The sequence below is a fragment of the Xenopus laevis genome, chromosome 9_10S (assembly GCF_017654675.1).
Source record: "Xenopus laevis strain J_2021 chromosome 9_10S, Xenopus_laevis_v10.1, whole genome shotgun sequence".
Taxonomy (NCBI): Eukaryota; Metazoa; Chordata; class Amphibia; order Anura; family Pipidae; genus Xenopus; species Xenopus laevis.
In genome coordinates this window covers 77,415,124-77,431,543 of record NC_054388.1, presented here as the reverse complement: position 1 = coordinate 77,431,543, position 16,420 = coordinate 77,415,124, and the positions used below count along the sequence as shown (strand labels likewise).

The following is a 16,420-nucleotide window of genomic DNA, read 5'->3' as shown; positions in this document are numbered from 1 at the left end:
TAATTACTTTGCTACCACAGAGCACCTAACACTTATGTTCAATTTTTGTAGTAGCAGTGGGAGTAGTGGAGGCAGTCATCCCAGTAGCAGGAGCAGCAGCCGTGAAAATAGTGGAAGTGGGAGTGTGGGCGTCCCCATTGCTGTCCCCACCCCTTCTCCTCCAAGTGTTTTTCCAGGTAAGATTGCTTAAAATGACAGTGTACTGCTACAAACATCCTCACTCCATCAGACACAATAATGTATTCTTACAACCATCTTTTTGCAAATTTTCCTTCATGTAGGTGAGCTCTGCCATACTGGCAATAACGTACTGTTTGTAGGCTGTATTAGAACAGTGTCCATATATCACATAAAGATTCAAGAGAGTGCTTCTGCATGCAAGCAGTATAGCAGCTCCAACCAATGTTTTACATAGATGTCAGGTCACAACTATCCCCCTGATTCTGGATCTGTTGAAAATAGACTAATAACCCCATGTATAAATAGTGTTATAAGCTCTAAACATGTGCAATTATTTTTTTGGCGGGTGTTGCATTTACATCGAATTTCAAATCAAATTTTCTTTTGAATAGGTCCAGGTATGGTATCTTTAAAATGATTGTTTTTACAGAAGAATTATCATCATCCTTTATAGGCAGGCTTTTTCCTGTGCATGAAGCTCTTCCACTGCTTGCCGTGAATGACGAGTCCTTAGTTTGTTTTACTAAACACCTAACACTGAAGTTCCTGATAGCATCTCTAATACCGTCTAACTTTATTTCCTTATTAACCTCACCTCTTCCTCTTTCCAAATAGCCCCTGCTGGCTCAGCTGGCACTCCCCCCATCCCTGTTACCTCTGCCCCTGTCTCACATATCCCTGCTGCTACTGTCCCTCCCTCCTCAACCACCCCTGATGCTGCTGTAGGAGCACAACCCCCTGCTGATGGTTTCACCTCTCCAACTCCCCCTGCTGTTTCCTCTGCTCCTCCTACAGGTGAGTGTGTGGAGATGCTCACATTGTGGGGCTGGAAATGAAATAGTCAAGTGAAGCTCACACATCTCTATGCATGGATTCCTGTGTAACCTGTTCACTTGCACATATGCACATATTACACAGCCTGTTTCAATTAACCTTTATATTTTATACTGCATCGTAAGTGAATTGCTTCATTCTCAAAGTATGTGGACCTGTTTTAAATATATAGATCTATCTAATGTTAATCTTGCATGTTATTTAAGTTTATCGTGATATTGTGTGCATAAAACTAGCAGTGCAACTACTAATTATTGGAGCCCAGTTTTAGTTGTTTGCTTAAAGGGATTCTGTCATGATTTTTCTGATGTTTTTATTTCTAAATGACACGGTTTACACTGCAAATAATAAATATAACATTTCATTCCTGAACCAGCAAGTGCATTATTTTAGTTATAATTTTTGTGTGTAGGCAGCCATCTCAGGTCATTTTGCCATTGTGCTTTCAGAAAGAGCCAGCACTTTAGGATGGAACGGCGTTCAAACAGGCTATTGGTTCTCCTACACAATGTAACTGAAGGAGTCGCAGTTTGACATGGATTTTTACTATTGAGTGCTGTTCCTAGATCTACCAGGCAGCTGTTATCTGGTTACCTTCCCATTGTTCTGTTGTTAGGCTGCTGGAGGGGGAAAGGGAGGGGATTATATCACTCCAACTTGCGGTACAGCAGTAAAGAGTGACTGAAGTTTATCAGAGCACAAGTCACATGACTGGGGGCTCCTGGGAAACTGACAATATGTCTAGCCCCATGTCAGATTTTCAAAATTAAATATAAAAAAATCTGTTTGCTCTTTTGAGAAACGAATTTCAATGCAGAGTTCTGCTGCAGCATCACTATTAACTGATGCATTTTGCAAAAAAAAAAAAACTTCCCATGACAGTATCCCTTTAAAGAGCTAAAGCCTAATTAAAGAAGTAGTCTAGAAGTGTTCATCATTATGTTTGAGCTTCTGCACCACCCCAGGCCAACCACAGCCCTTTAGCAGGGAAGATCTGTTCATCCAAAGATGCCCCATCGGCTGATTCCCTGCACATGCTCTACTGTCTGTTAACTGAGCTTAGGGACCAACTCACTATATACAATATTTCCGGATAGAAATGTCACAATACAAGACTGATTAGTAATTAAAGGGTTGTTTACCTTTAAGTTCACTTTAAGTATTTTATAGAATTACCAATTATAAGCAATGTTTCAATTGGTCTTTATTATTTATTTTTCATAGCTTTTTAATTATTTGCCTTTTTCTTCTGATTGCTTCCATCTTTCAGATGGGCGTCACTGAACCCACCTAATAATCAAAAGCTCTGTAATGCTACAACTGTATCGTTATTGCTACTTTTTATTATTCGTCTTTCTAATCAGGCCCTCTCCTATTCATATTCCAGTCTCTTATTCAAATCAATGCAGGGTTGCTAGGGTAATTTGGACCCTAGCAACCAGATTGCTGGAGAGTCGCTGAATAAAAAGCTAAATAACTCAAAACCACAAATAATAATAAATGAAAACCAATTGCAAACTGTCTCAGAATATCATATCTCTACATCCTACTAAAATGTAAATTCAAAGGTGAACTACCCCTTTAATACAGATTAGTACTACCTGTCCACTCAGGAACCATCACATGAGGGAAGGAAAGTATATTTTTTGTGTATGCACTCCTATATATGTTGAAACGGACATCTGCTTCAGGTACTGTATATTTAATTAGTGGTGCTACTAACAAACTTAAAGGGGAAACAGTTCTTCTCTTTCTGCATCATTTGAAATCCTATTCCAAATGGGGATTGCGGTGTCCCTCAAACAAGTTTTTTTGGGAAAAAACAGAAAAAATATGTAGTGCAGCGTTCTCAATCCAAACACACACCTTCAGTGCTTAAAGGAGAAGGAAAGTCGTCTTCCACTTGGGGGTGCCTAACATTTGGCAAATGTAAGGCACCCCAAGTGATTGTATATACTTACCTGAAACCCCGGGCTGGTGCTCCTATCAGCAGAAAACTGCACTGGCCCGGGGTTCTTCCAGCGAGCACAACAGAGTGATCCTCTTCCCGGGGCAGACGCATGTGCAGTAGAAAGAAATAGCCGACTTTTTAGTTAAAGTCCAGCTCTTCGCTCTACTGCGCATGCGCAGCTGCGAGAAGAAAGAAGAGGCTGGAAGAGGAGCACTCTGTGGTGCTTCCTGGAAGAACCCCGGCACAGTTTTCTGCTGTTAGGAGCACCGGCCCGGAGTTTCAGGTAAGTCAATACAATCACTTGAGGGTCCCCAAGTGGAAGAAGACTTACCTTCTCCTTTAAAAAATTGCACATCCATTCATTCAGTGGTAATTAAGAGGAATAAGGGTATAGTTTGTTCCCACACGTGCGAGTATCACAAACACAGGAATTGTTTCTGCATATCTCAAAACCAAGGACAGAAATGACCAGCTTTCAACGTTCTTTTTTCAATGGCTTTTTCTAAAAACAATGTGGATCTCTGCAGCAGCTCTGTGTCTCCCAGACCTCACTGCGCAAGTCCCAGCTTCATGCTTGCACACTTCCACAATGCCTCTTCACCGCTGACGCGTTTCGCCTAGAAGGCTTCTTCCAAGAGCCTGTTAGGGGAAACGCGTCGGCCCTGGCGAGGCATTAGTAAGTCATCATACTTTATGGGAGAAAACGTTGTTTTAGCATCTCTCACAAAATGCAGCCTAAAAAGCCAATAAATATTTCCTTTCGCAGTAAAAGACTAATGCCTTTTTTATTTATTTTATGACTATACGAAGAAAAATGCCTAGCTGTGTCAAGATATTACTTAATACCCAAGCACTTCACCATATTTTTTTCATTTTTAATCCTTTTCCCACTTTTAGGGAATCCTGCGCAGTTTTACAGTATGAATAGACCAGTATCTCGGCACAATCCACCATCAATTGGAGGCTCTCTGCCCTATCGGCGTCCTCCATCATTGACTTCTCAGCCCAGCCTTCAAAACCAGATAAATGGAGGACCTTTTTACAGCCAAAACATAGGTAAAAGAGTTTAGCCAACTTCAAAGGCATCCGCTTTTTCTCCATACACAGTACGCAGGTGGAGAAAAATCAGCAGGTTTTTCTCTGAGGTTGCATTTAATTATGGACAGAAGAACCAAAACTGCAATTTTTACCCAATTGTATCTGCTTTTATGAGTTCTCATGTTGGTACAGTTTCATAGACAAGGCCAAAACAAAAACTGTGGTACCGTGTTAGCCAGTAGCAAAAATAAAAAAAAGTAAATGCAAAAAGTATTGTAGAAGTGATACCTACATTGGCTAACAATAAAAATACATTGCAAGCTTTCCGAGCACCAAGGCCCCTTCGTCAGGCAAAATACAAATAAAAGCTAGAAAGGCACAGCATATATTCTGTTAGATCAGTGAAAGGTATTCATGGGCAATAAATTAGGAAGTTACAGATAGATAGAGATCAATTGTAGAGATAAGTTAACACATTAAGACAGGGCCCTAATTTAGGGTCTGGTTTCATGTCACACTATGTGACCTGACTGAATCCAGACTCCTGGACTATTTACAACCCACCCTAATTCATTGTATTATCTCTACATTTGATCTCTATCTATCTGTAACTTCCTAATTTATTGTCCATGAATACCTTTCACTGATCTAACAGAATATATGCTGTGCCTTTCTAGCTTTTATTTGTATTTTGCCTGACGAAGGGGCCTTGGTGCTCGGAAAGCTTGCAATGTATTTTTATTGTTAGCCAATATAGGTATCACTTCTACAATACTTTTTGTATTTGTTTATTTTTTTTATTTGTTATTTATAGTCAAGGCCAAAATCCACTGTGTTATCAAGTAATGGAATGCACAAAAAAGCCACTGCTAGGGAACTTGTGGCGTGTGCGCGGTGTAAATCAAATATGTATACCCATGAACATTCGATACATCACCAGCAATGCGCACATAGACACTTTATAAAGAAATAAAATGTTATTTATGAATCCTGGTGATCTCCTTAATCTACTAGGCATACAAATTGGTTATTCTGCATAATTCTGCATATATTATATGAAACTATGTGGAAATATGGATGAATTTATCTTCTCTTTTGATAATATAAGACTGAATGACTTGTATCTTTTGAACAAATGCACATTTACAGAGCAGCTATTCATTTTGTTGATAAAACCACTTCTTTTTAGTGTCACATGCTCCTCCTCCTCCCTCCATTCTACAAGTAACGCCACAGCTGCCTTTGATGGGATTTGTGGCTAGAGTTCAAGAAAACAGTAAGTTCCACATGACTCTTCATCCTGAGCAAATGTTAAAGTGCTTGAAAAGGAGGAACTCCTCCCAAAATAGTTTGCATACCCACATCAATTGTTCCCACATCATCACCAACTGCAAGTAGTCCTGGGATGCACCAGCTTTAAGAGGGTTTGTCATGGTACCAAGGCGTTAGAGGACTTAGGCATAGGGTAGCTCTCTCTCTCTCTCTCTCTCTCTCTCTCTCTCTCTCTCTCTCTCTCGTCTTCCATGTGTATAAAAAAAAAAAGACTGAAGACTGTAAAAGACTAAGCCAGAAAGAGAACAGCCCCTGTCCTAAAGTTACATATCATTTGATGCAACAGTGCAGGAGGTGCTATTGGAATACATTTAAACATTGGCATAATATTAGATGTTTCCCTCCAGAGTAAGAAATTGTTTTATTACGTTATTTTTTTTTTGCGGCATAAGGAGAGCTGTAATTTTGCCAAGTATTGCTTGTTTGATTAGGTTATGGGCCTGTTGGCATATTGTGTGTTGTTTTTGTCATAGTTTAAAGGGGAAGGAAACCTCCTCGGCGCTAACCCCCCACCCCCCCTCCCGTGTATTGCCCCTCCTCCCCCCTGGCCTACCCCTCCCGCTGGGCAAATGCCCCTAACTTGTTACTTACCCTTCTGCGCAGGTCCACTCCAGGGAGTTCACAGCCGACATCTTCTTCCACGCGATCTTCTTCCTCCTTTGACCGCGCATGCGCAGTAGGATCATTTCGCCGGTACGATCTACTGCGCATGCGCGTGTAGATTCATACCGGCGAAATGCTCCTACTGCGCATGCGCCAAAACGCTGGTCAAAGGAGGAAGAAGATCGCGTGGAAGAAGATGTCGGCTGTGAACTCCCTGGACTGGACCTGCGCAGAAGGGTAAGTAACAAGTTAGGGGCATTTGCCCAGCGGGAGGGGTAGGCCAGGGGGGGGAGGGAGGGGGGGCAATACACGGGAGGGGGGGAGGGGGGTTAGCGCCGACGAGGTTTCCTTCCCCTTTAAGTAGCAATTGGGAAAAGCCTGGGGGGGGGATGATAACACTAGCTGCCGTGGAGCATTTTCGGTATTTATACAGGACTGAATTTTGTATAATGGGGGATTAATTCTCTCCTCCATCATAAGTCCAATATGGGTCAGTTGGGCAAATATGAAATACAAATTGTCGAGTGCTAGCCCATTGAAGTATAAGCTGTATGGCTGATCTTCATTTCTTTCCTCCCATAGTAACAGAAACCCCGCCTCCACCACCTCCTGCAGAAGAGCCTGTCTTTGACGAATCACCCCCTCCCCCTCCCCAAGACTATGAAGAAGAAGAAGCCGCTGTAGTAGAATACAGTGATCCATATGCGGAAGAAGACCCCTCTTGGGCTCCAAGGACTTATCTAGAGAAAGGTTTGTAAAGCAACATTGCCTCTTTCATGCCAATAGTAAATGCAGACAGTAATGAGGGAATGTTCATTGTTGAGTAAAATGCCGACAAAACATTAGCAACATATCTGGAAGAGCTGAGCGGAAACTCTTATTCACATTTGTGTCATAGACATGCCAGTGATGGAAGGTTCATATATACTTTCAATTATTTCATTATTGCTACCCCCCCCCCCGACTCATTCACGATATACTAAGCTCATTATTTTTTTCCTTTAGTTGTTGCAATTTACGACTACGCAAAAGACAAAGAGGACGAGCTATCCTTTCAGGAAGGAGCCATTATATACGTCATTAAGAAGAATGATGATGGTTGGTACGAGGGAGTCATGAATGGAGTGACGGGCCTTTTCCCAGGCAACTATGTGGAATCTATCATGCACTATTCTGAATAATAACTCACAAATGAAACTTTCCAGCTGATATGTGACTTCCCACATTGACATGGGCCAAACAAGTGAATGGAGAGAAAGATCTTTGTGATCAAACTTTTATTTTATGATTACAAATTAGCGGTGCCGGTTATTTGAACAAAGTGTTTTTTCATCGCAGCAGCTCTGGTTTATTGAAATCATTAATTTTTTTTTGGTTGGGGAAAAAAAATCCTGGCATTGCTTACCCTTGTTTTGTCTCTTCTACCCCCACAGTCCCACGTTCACGGGATGTAATTACGGGTGAGGTACCCCGTCATTTCCAAGTATTTGATATATGTTTTTGCTGTGCCGTGTTCCCAGCTGAAGTAGTTATTTCCAGATCTGCGGCCACATTGTATGAGGAATAAAATGGATCCTCTTTGAATAAGTGAGGAGCATGAGGCAGATTTTCCGTTTCATGTATTTTTATAACATAAGCACAATAAAGTGTAATAACCTGAATCAGCCACCAAAGAGTATAGAATCGGCACCTCCTTTCACAGGCCGTGGTGCACCAATCATTTTCTATGTGTCTGTGGCACATAATGTGAGTTATTCCTTCCTACTTCTCTGAAACACTACCCTATGGGGAAATGATGCTGCTGCTGAAATTCTTTCCGTACAGAATGGATACAGATGAATGTGGCGTATTTAGCAATCTAAACGAGCTGCAGTCCTCCACTGTTTCAGGAATAACATATTGGCATGATTACAGTAAAGCTGTATAGTTAATGCAAACAGTCTATATGATTTTTTTGGTATTAAGACCCTTATGTATTATTTCTTATTCGTTACTGAAACTGGAACGTTCTTTTGGGAGAAGCTGTTTGTTTAATCAGAAGGTTGCACAATCCTGTATTGCGACACTACAGCAATGCATTGCAGCCTTCTCTGCCATAAAGGTTGAATCATTTTTACCAGATTTCTGGTGTTTGGAAAATAAAAAGCGACTAAGCTCCACTATAAAGGTTTTGTTCTTTTCTTGCTTTCTGCGAATATCGTTCTGTACGCTTGCAATTGGACTTGCACAAGTTACATTTTAAACATGCCAAATCCCCTCCCATTGCCATCTATTCCTTTAACTCCTCATACACGGAACACATTTTGGGAGTTAGCAAAAAAAACCGACATTTAATAACTTGGCTTTATATTACACAAAGTAATGGCAATTCTATGGCATTCTTATTGGAGAACACACTGCTCCCAATTACCACCCCATTTTGGTATTGTCTCTTGGACTATAAACTTAGTGCACATTTCACAAATTCGATTACACTTTCAGCACAATGTAACACAAGTGAGTGTTCATCCCCTTTTAAAAGAAAACTTTGCCCCCAAGCAGTGTAGGTGTCTATAAAAAATATATTGCATAAACAGCTCATAGAGTTGTGTTCAGAATAATAGCAGTCCAACATCACTAACCTGATCAATCACTGTTTTTGGTAGAAATTATATTTCTACATGGCAAACTATTTAATAGTAGGTGTAGTAGAGTAATAGAAACCCAACAGTCATGACATGCATGCTGCTGATTCTGTGTAATTGAATTATTAATTGAGGCTTGTTCCAAATAATAGTAGTGTTCAAAGTAATAACAGCTTGTTCCAAATAATGCCAGTGTGGAGTTCAACTAGTGAGGTCATTCAGTCTGTGTAAAAACTGGTGTCAATTACTGTCCTTATTTAAGGAAGGATGGCGGCAAATGTTGTACATGCTGGTTATGGTGCATTTCTCTCTGAAAGTCTGAGTAAAATGAGTTGTTCCAGACATTGTTCAGAAGTACTTTGTTGATTTAAGAGGGAAAAACATGAAAAAAGTGCAGAAAATGATAGGCCGCTCAGCTAAAATGATCTCAAATGCTTTAAAATGGCAACCAAAACTTGAAAGACGTGGAAGAAAACTGAAAACTACCATTCAAATGGATAGAATAGCCGAAATGGCAAAGCCAATGATCAGTTCCAGGAAGATCAAAGAAGTTGTAAAGTTACCGGTGAGTACTGTTACAATTAGAAGATGCCTATGTGAAGCCAAGCTATCGGCAAGAAGCCCCCGCAAAGTCCCATTGTTGGGGAAAAAAAAGACGTTCTGAAGACAATTTGCCAAAGAACACATTGATTGGTCTATAGAGAAATGGTGCAACATTTTGTGGACTGATGAAAGCAAGATTGTTCTTTTTGGGTCTAGGGGCCACAGATAGTTTGTTAGATGAACCCCAAACACTGAATTTAAGCCACAGAACAGTGTGAAGCATGGTGACACAAGCATCATGATATGAGGATGTTTCTCATACTATGGTGTTGGGCCTATTTATCACATACCAGGGATCATGGATCAGTTTCAATACATCAAAATATGTGAAGAGGTCATGTTGCCTTATGCTGAAGAGGAAATGCCCTTGAATTTGGGGTTTTAACAAGACAACGACCCCAAACACACCAGTAAACGAGCAACATCTTGGTTCCAGACCAACAAGATTGATGTTATGGAGTGGTCTGCCCAGAGCTTAATCCAATAGAAAATTTGTGGGGTGACCTCAAAAATGCTATTTCTGAGGCAAAACCAAGAAATGCAGAAGAATTGTGGAATACAACAATTGCCAGAAGTTGGTCGACTCAATGCAACACAGATGTGCAGCAGTTCTCAGAAACACTACTTATACAACTAAATATTAGTTCAGTGATTCAAAGGAAAGTAACATCTTGAAACATTTTTCAGTTTATACAGTGAATGTTTGTTTATAAAGAAGAATGCAGACACTTTTTTTTATTTGGAATCGAAAAAAAAAAGTGCAGTGCTCCTAATACATACGCGTGTATGGAAATAAAAGCTATTAAAAGTATTTTGAGCTTTATTCACTTTTTTAAACACCCTGCTATTATTCTGAACACAACTGTAAATTGGTGGCAACTCCATGCATAATACCACTACAAAATACAGTGCCAATTCCATAAATCAGTGCTGACCAACTTCTGTGGAACAGAGGGCCGAAATTTTTATGGCCTACGTGGTGGAGGGCCAATAATAGAATGGAACACTCCCCCTTTTTAAACCACACTCACTGTAAACAACAATCACGTTACCACAAGAACTTTTAAGAACATGTCCACATTAACGGTGGTAGCACACCAAATAACCAAATGGTTGGTGCTCACTGCAGGGAAATCCCTCATCACTCATATGTGAAGTCATGTTAAAACATACCCTTAAATCCTTATGCCTCCTCCTCCCCTGTGGATAATACAACAACCCCCCAACACATGATTAAACACCTTAGGGACCCCTAACAACAATTTCCAAATGCTACATTTCACAGGTAGCCTAGGGCAAGCAGAGAATGGCACACACAAGCAGCACTGGGCAAGCAGAGAATGGCACACACCAGCAGCACTGGGCAAGCAGAAAATGGCACACCTAGGCAGCACTAGACAGGCAAAGTATGGCACACACAAGAAGCACTGGGCAAGCAGAGAATGGCACACACAGGGAGCATAGGGAAGGCAGAATAGAGCAGGAGACAGGGAAACCTATCAGGACTCTAAGATGGACATTTCATACTGGGCTACACACAGTACTGGTGTCCCTCCAGCATTTTATATAAAGTGTGAACAGGTGACCAATATGCGCAGTTTCAGTCAGGCTCTGGCTCTCAGGTGTGAACAGTACAGGGCTTGAACAATAGAGATGTCACAGGGATGAACAATGCAGGGGGGATTATATGTGTGAACAATCTGTCTTCATGGTGTACTGTGGCTTTAATTCAGTGTTTGGGGGTCGTCTGACAAACTATCTGTGGCCCCTAGACCCAAAAAGAACAATCTTGTTTTCATCAGTCCACAAAATGTTGCACCATTTCTCTATAGACCAGTCAATGTGTTCTTGTGGCAAATTGTAACCTCTTCAGCAGGTCTTTTTTTCAACAATGGGACTTTAAGGGGCTTCTTGCCGATAGCTTGGCGTCACATAGAAGTCTTTAATTGTAACAGTACTCACAGGTAACTCTTCGTTGATCTTCCAGGAGCTGATCATTGGCTGAGTCTTTGCCATTTTGGCTATTCTTCTATCCATTTGAATCGTTGATTTTCATTATCTTTAACGTTCTTCAGGTTTTGGTTTCCATTTTAAATCATTTTAAATCATTTTAGCTGAGCAGCCTGTGATTTCTGCACGTCTTTATATATTTTCCCCTCTCCCATCAACTTTTTGATCAAAGTACTTTGTTCTTCTGAATAATGTCTGGAACGACCCATTTTACTTTCAGAGAGAAATGCACCATAACCAACATGCACAACATTTGCTCCTTCCTTCCTTAAATAAGGGCCGAAGTTGACTCCTGTTTTTTCACAACTATGGGGGGGGGGGTTGTGGATGCACACCTGAGGCCAATTTCAAAAAGTTTAAAGCCCTGTCTAAGTAATTCAAGTAAATATGCAAGTGCATGTAATTTTGAAACGGGTTAAGGCAGTCTCTCCCTCTTAAAAGCCACTCAGCAGTTGGCGGGGGAGGATTTAGCACAGAGTTTGAAACCAAAGCACAGGAGATGTTTACATAAAGAATTGTTACTACACAGAGAGGTAATATTCCTTTTTTACTATGACTAAAGCTAAATAAGTTAGGGACCACCATGTGGGGTTTTACCTTGACGTGGTATGGTGGCTTATCAATATTATGATCATAACTTTGTAACAAAAAAACCCTGTTTCAAAATTACATGCACTTGCATATTTACTTGAATTACTTAGACAGGGCTTTAAACTTTTTGAAACTGGCCTCAGGTGTGCATCCACAACCCCCCCATAGTCCTGTTTTTTCACAGACTGAATGACCTCACTAATTGAACTCCCCACTGCTATTATTTGGAACAAGTCAATGACAGAATCAGCAGCATGTCATAACTGTTGGGTCTGTTGGTTTTCTATTACTCTACTACACCTACTAGTGAATTATTTGCCATGTAGAAATAGAATTTCTACTAAGATTAGTGATCAGGTGAGTGATGATGGACTGCTTTTATTCTGAACACAACTGTATCTCGCAATGTGCTCTGGTGGTATAATACATGGAGTTTTGGTAGTACTGTTCATGGAATTAGCGCTATTTATCAGCCATGTGTTCCGGGGTATTATACATGGAATAGACACTGCATTTATCCTTTCTTTTGCTCTGGGGTTTTAAACATTGAATTGGTTCTTTGTTTCTCATAAGTTCTGTTGTTATGATGCATGGAAATGGTATTGTGTTTTTCTGCTTTGTGCTCTGAGCACATTATTCAATATACAAAATATCTTTATCCTAAAGTTTAAAAGGGACCTGTCTCCCACACATAAGCTGTATAATAAAAGTAGTTTGTAAATTAAACATGAAACCAAAACACATCCATACCTATTATACATGTATTTAAACATCTCAGCTGTCAATTATATACAGATATGGGATCAGTTATCCGGAAACCTATTATATAGAAAGCTCTGAATTACGGAAAGGCCATCTCTCATAGACTCCATTATAATCAAATAATACAAATTTTTAAAATCGATTTTCTTTTTCTCTGTAATAATAAAACAGTATCTTGTATTTAATCCAAACTAGGATATAATTAATCCTTACTGGAAGCAAAACAAGCCTATTGGGTTTATTTAATGTTTACATGATTTTCTAATAGACTTGAGGTATGAAGATCCAAATAACAGAAAGATCTGTTATCCAGCAAACCCCAGGTCCCGAGCATTCTGAATAACAGGTCCAGGGTCGGACTGGGGGATCAGGGCCCACTGGGGCTGCCACATGAGGAACCCCCCCCCCCAGTGGTAGGGCCCCCTTTTGTCCCTCTACCCCCCCATGGCTCTATGGAGCAGGTCCAACGCTGAACAGGTCCTATACCTGTATTGCCTTACCTGCCCCTATACCTCAGACACAGAGGTGGCCAGTTCTTAGTGTTACTGCACTTCTTTCATTCATGGTCTATAATTCATTCAAGAGAATGCATTGCTGTTGCTTAGGGGGTTATTTACTAAACTCCGAATGCAAAAATCACAAAAAATTTCATGTTTTTTCTTTTTTTATAAAATCAGACAAAAAAAATCACGACTCTTTCAAAATGTATTAAACCCAGAGGATGGAAAAGTCCGAATCTGAAAATCGGGCATCTCAAACCTTTTTTGGCAATACCCTGAATTTTTCGGGTAAAAAATCTTGAAAATTGGATGAAAAATCCGAAAAAAAACGTGAAAATAGTTTTTTTTCACGATTTTTTCCTGCAAACAAAATTTTGGGGAAAGTTTAATAAAAAAAACCTGCGCGGATTTGGTCGGAGTTTTTTTCAGAAAATATTGAGATCAGGGCCGGAACTAGGGGTAGGCAGAGTAGGCACGTGCCTAGGGCGCAAAGCTGGGGGGGCGCCAGGCACGTACCTGCTCTGTCGCCTACCCCGTGTCTGGACCCGTCTCTCGCAGGCTAGTGAGTGTAATCTTCCGGAAAATGCGCTTCTGCATGCGCGCTGGAGTGCCGTTTTGCGCATGCGCGCTGGAGCGCCGTTTCGCGCGCACTGAGCCGGCGCCGTGGCCCGCCAGGTTGCCTAGGGCCCCTGGCAGGGTTGGCCCGGCTCTGATTGAGATAAATTCAGACTTTCATAAATAACCCCCTTAGAGTATGTTTCACCCTGCTTCTGTATCCCGGGATCCTGTTTTCACCCCTTGTTAGGCATTCTTACTATCCTCTTCCTTATTTAGGATTTTTGCTTTCTTTTCTTCTCTTTTTATTATTTCTGTACTCTTTCTAAATGTATCAGTGTATGATTCTATGATCGCTTGACAAAGGGTTTTACCCCGAAACGTTGCACTTTGCAAATAAACACATCAAGGGCTTGTCCCTGCTTGATTTTGGACTCGTGTGCCGGTTGTATCTATTACACTTACATGATTCTACGATCAGACATTTTTATTTCACTGCCTCTTACAGTTTAAATAGAGTACATTTTTGTCACACACTAGGTAACCAGCCATCCACCCTCCAGCTAGTTTTTATTCCGTACCCTTCTCATGACATGTTACTTAACCTTTATTTTTAAAAAAGTTAATTGTATAATAAGGGTGCCCTCTACTGGTTGTGAAGAACTTCCAACGAGTACATAAGGCTTCCAGGTTCGGTGCCTAAAGGGTATGGAGGTTTAAGAGCGGCGCTCCACGGACCAGTGCAAAAGTCTGTCAAACTTGCCTGCTTTTTCCCGCGGCTGGCTTCTTAGGTCAAGGAAGATATTGGCGAGATTCTTTGGAACATTAGGTGTAATCCGTTCTGTGAGGCAGTGGACCGTCTTTTTCCTGAGGAAGTGTCCTAAAGTAAAGGTTGTAGAGAAAATGGCGGCTTAGGGTCCTGGCTTCTTTATTACGGGCTTTCCAGAAAGGCTCTGTAACAATCAAGACCACTGGCGGCTTTAAAGTTTACCTCAGTAGTTTAAATTGCTAGTTATGGTGTCCAGAGTTTCTGCTACGTTGAGCTCAGCAGTGAATGTGAAGTTTTTCATCAGCGCAGCGACGCCATCTTGTGGCAGTTCCTAAGGATCATTAATTCTGAACTGCAGCTTTGACACAAATACTTCTATTCACAAGTATTTGAGCTTGACACACGGTTTTGGTGGGACTTTGCTGATATTTTGAAGTGTTTCTGAGGCATTCTCACTCCTTAAGCTACTTTTTGGCTAGAACAAATAAAAACATAGGAAAGAATATAATACTGTAAAACAGCCAAAAAAGGAGAGGTTATTTTTGTCAGATTTCTCTGATATTGGTTGTCATCACCAATTTTTATCAATTCCCATGATGTCATCCAAATTCATGGGTAAAACTTATGAGAAACAGGTTAAGAAAAACACAAAACAACAATTCCTAATTTGCCTGTTCTATGCCAATCTCAAAAAACGCTTTCCCAGGAGTCTGCTGTTGAACAAGAGCCTACAGAAATTGCTGTCGAAGTGGCAAGGCTTCTGAATCCAGTCATTGAACAAGCCATCGATAAAGCGATAGGAAAACTTCAAACGGAAATAAGTAAAATCTCTCAGCAACTGGGTAGTCATGACAAAAAAATCTCGGAAATGGAAGCCACAGTTTCATCCATTTATGATGACACATTTAGGGCTCAGAAGAAAATTGACTTTTTAGAAAAATGTACACGAACTTTGTCTTAAAGTGGATGAATTGGAGAATCGCTCCAGACGTAATAATCTAAGATTTGTAGGAATTTCGGAATCTCATAAAACTGATTCTTTAAGATTATCACAAAAATTATCCCTCAAAAACGAGGGATCCCGCTGGAATCACATCTGGGCCACTCAAAGATTTGCATCAGACTAGACCTAGAGCCGTCATTGTCAGATTTCTGGCCTACTCAGACAAAAATGCTGTTTCAAGCTTTCAAAAAATCTAAGGGGCTCGAATTTGAGGGCAATAAAATTCTTATCTTTCAAGACTACTCAGTTATATTATCACAAAAAGGAAGGCATTTTCCAATTCATGCCAAGAACTGGTTTCTCTAGGCATAAAGTTTGCCTTACTATATCCTGCTAAGTTAAACATTTTCCTGCCTTCCGGACCCCGTATCTTTGGGGAATCTTTAGAGGCTCAGCGTTTTGTGGAACATCTTGGAAAACACAACAACACTAACTCACTCCCCCCAAATTTCAACACTAAACCGGATCACTCATCTTCTCTCACACAAAGGGATCATATAGGGCAGGGATCCCCAACCATTTGAACCCATGAGCAACATTCAGAAGTAAAAGGAGTTGGGGAGCAACGCTAGCATGAAAAATGTTCTTGGGGTGCCAAACAAGGACTGTGATTGGCCATTAGGTAGCCCCTATGTGGACTGTAAAATTATAAGAGGCTCTGTTTGGCAGTGCACCTGGTTTTCATGAAACAAAAAGTTGCCTTCAAGCCTGGAATTCAGAAATAAGTACTTGATGTGAGGCCACTGGAAGCAACATCCAAGGGGATGGAGAGCAACATGTTGCTTACGAGCTACTGGTTGGGGATCACTGATATAGGGAAAAGATTCGAGAGATCTCGTCAAGTGACCCAAACTTCTACTAAGGATCCCACTTTGTCCCCTGACCTTTAACATAAATCGAGGTCTAGATCTCCTATTTCACATAAAAGTCGTTCTCCAGTGCTTTCTAGTGAAGATGATTTACTGCAGGAAATGTAATCCTTATAGCACTGGTCGGGGGTGCTCTCTCTCTTGACAACTGCTCTATTTAGAGGGTTGGCTGTCTTCAACTCCAAGGAAAAAAAGG

At 40.8% G+C, this 16,420-nt stretch overlaps 1 protein-coding gene across 14 annotated transcripts in view; it reads left to right on the top strand.

Annotated features, from left to right (window-relative positions):
• The window catches only part of abi2.S (abl-interactor 2 S homeolog), a 35,709-nt gene extending 27,587 nt beyond the window's left edge, over positions 1 to 8,122 (top strand). For 4 of the 14 annotated variants that reach the window (XM_041577665.1, XM_041577663.1, XM_041577667.1 and 1 more), the window contains 6 exons: positions 52 to 176; positions 796 to 975; positions 3,863 to 4,021; positions 5,193 to 5,279; positions 6,521 to 6,688; positions 6,944 to 8,097. In XM_041577665.1, the coding sequence (XP_041433599.1) occupies positions 52 to 176; positions 796 to 975; positions 3,863 to 4,021; positions 5,193 to 5,279; positions 6,521 to 6,688; positions 6,944 to 7,119 (895 nt within the window). In that variant the 3' untranslated portion in view covers positions 7,120 to 8,097. 14 annotated transcript variants of the gene reach the window in all.
• Positions 8,123 to 16,420: the final 8,298 nt, after the last annotated feature.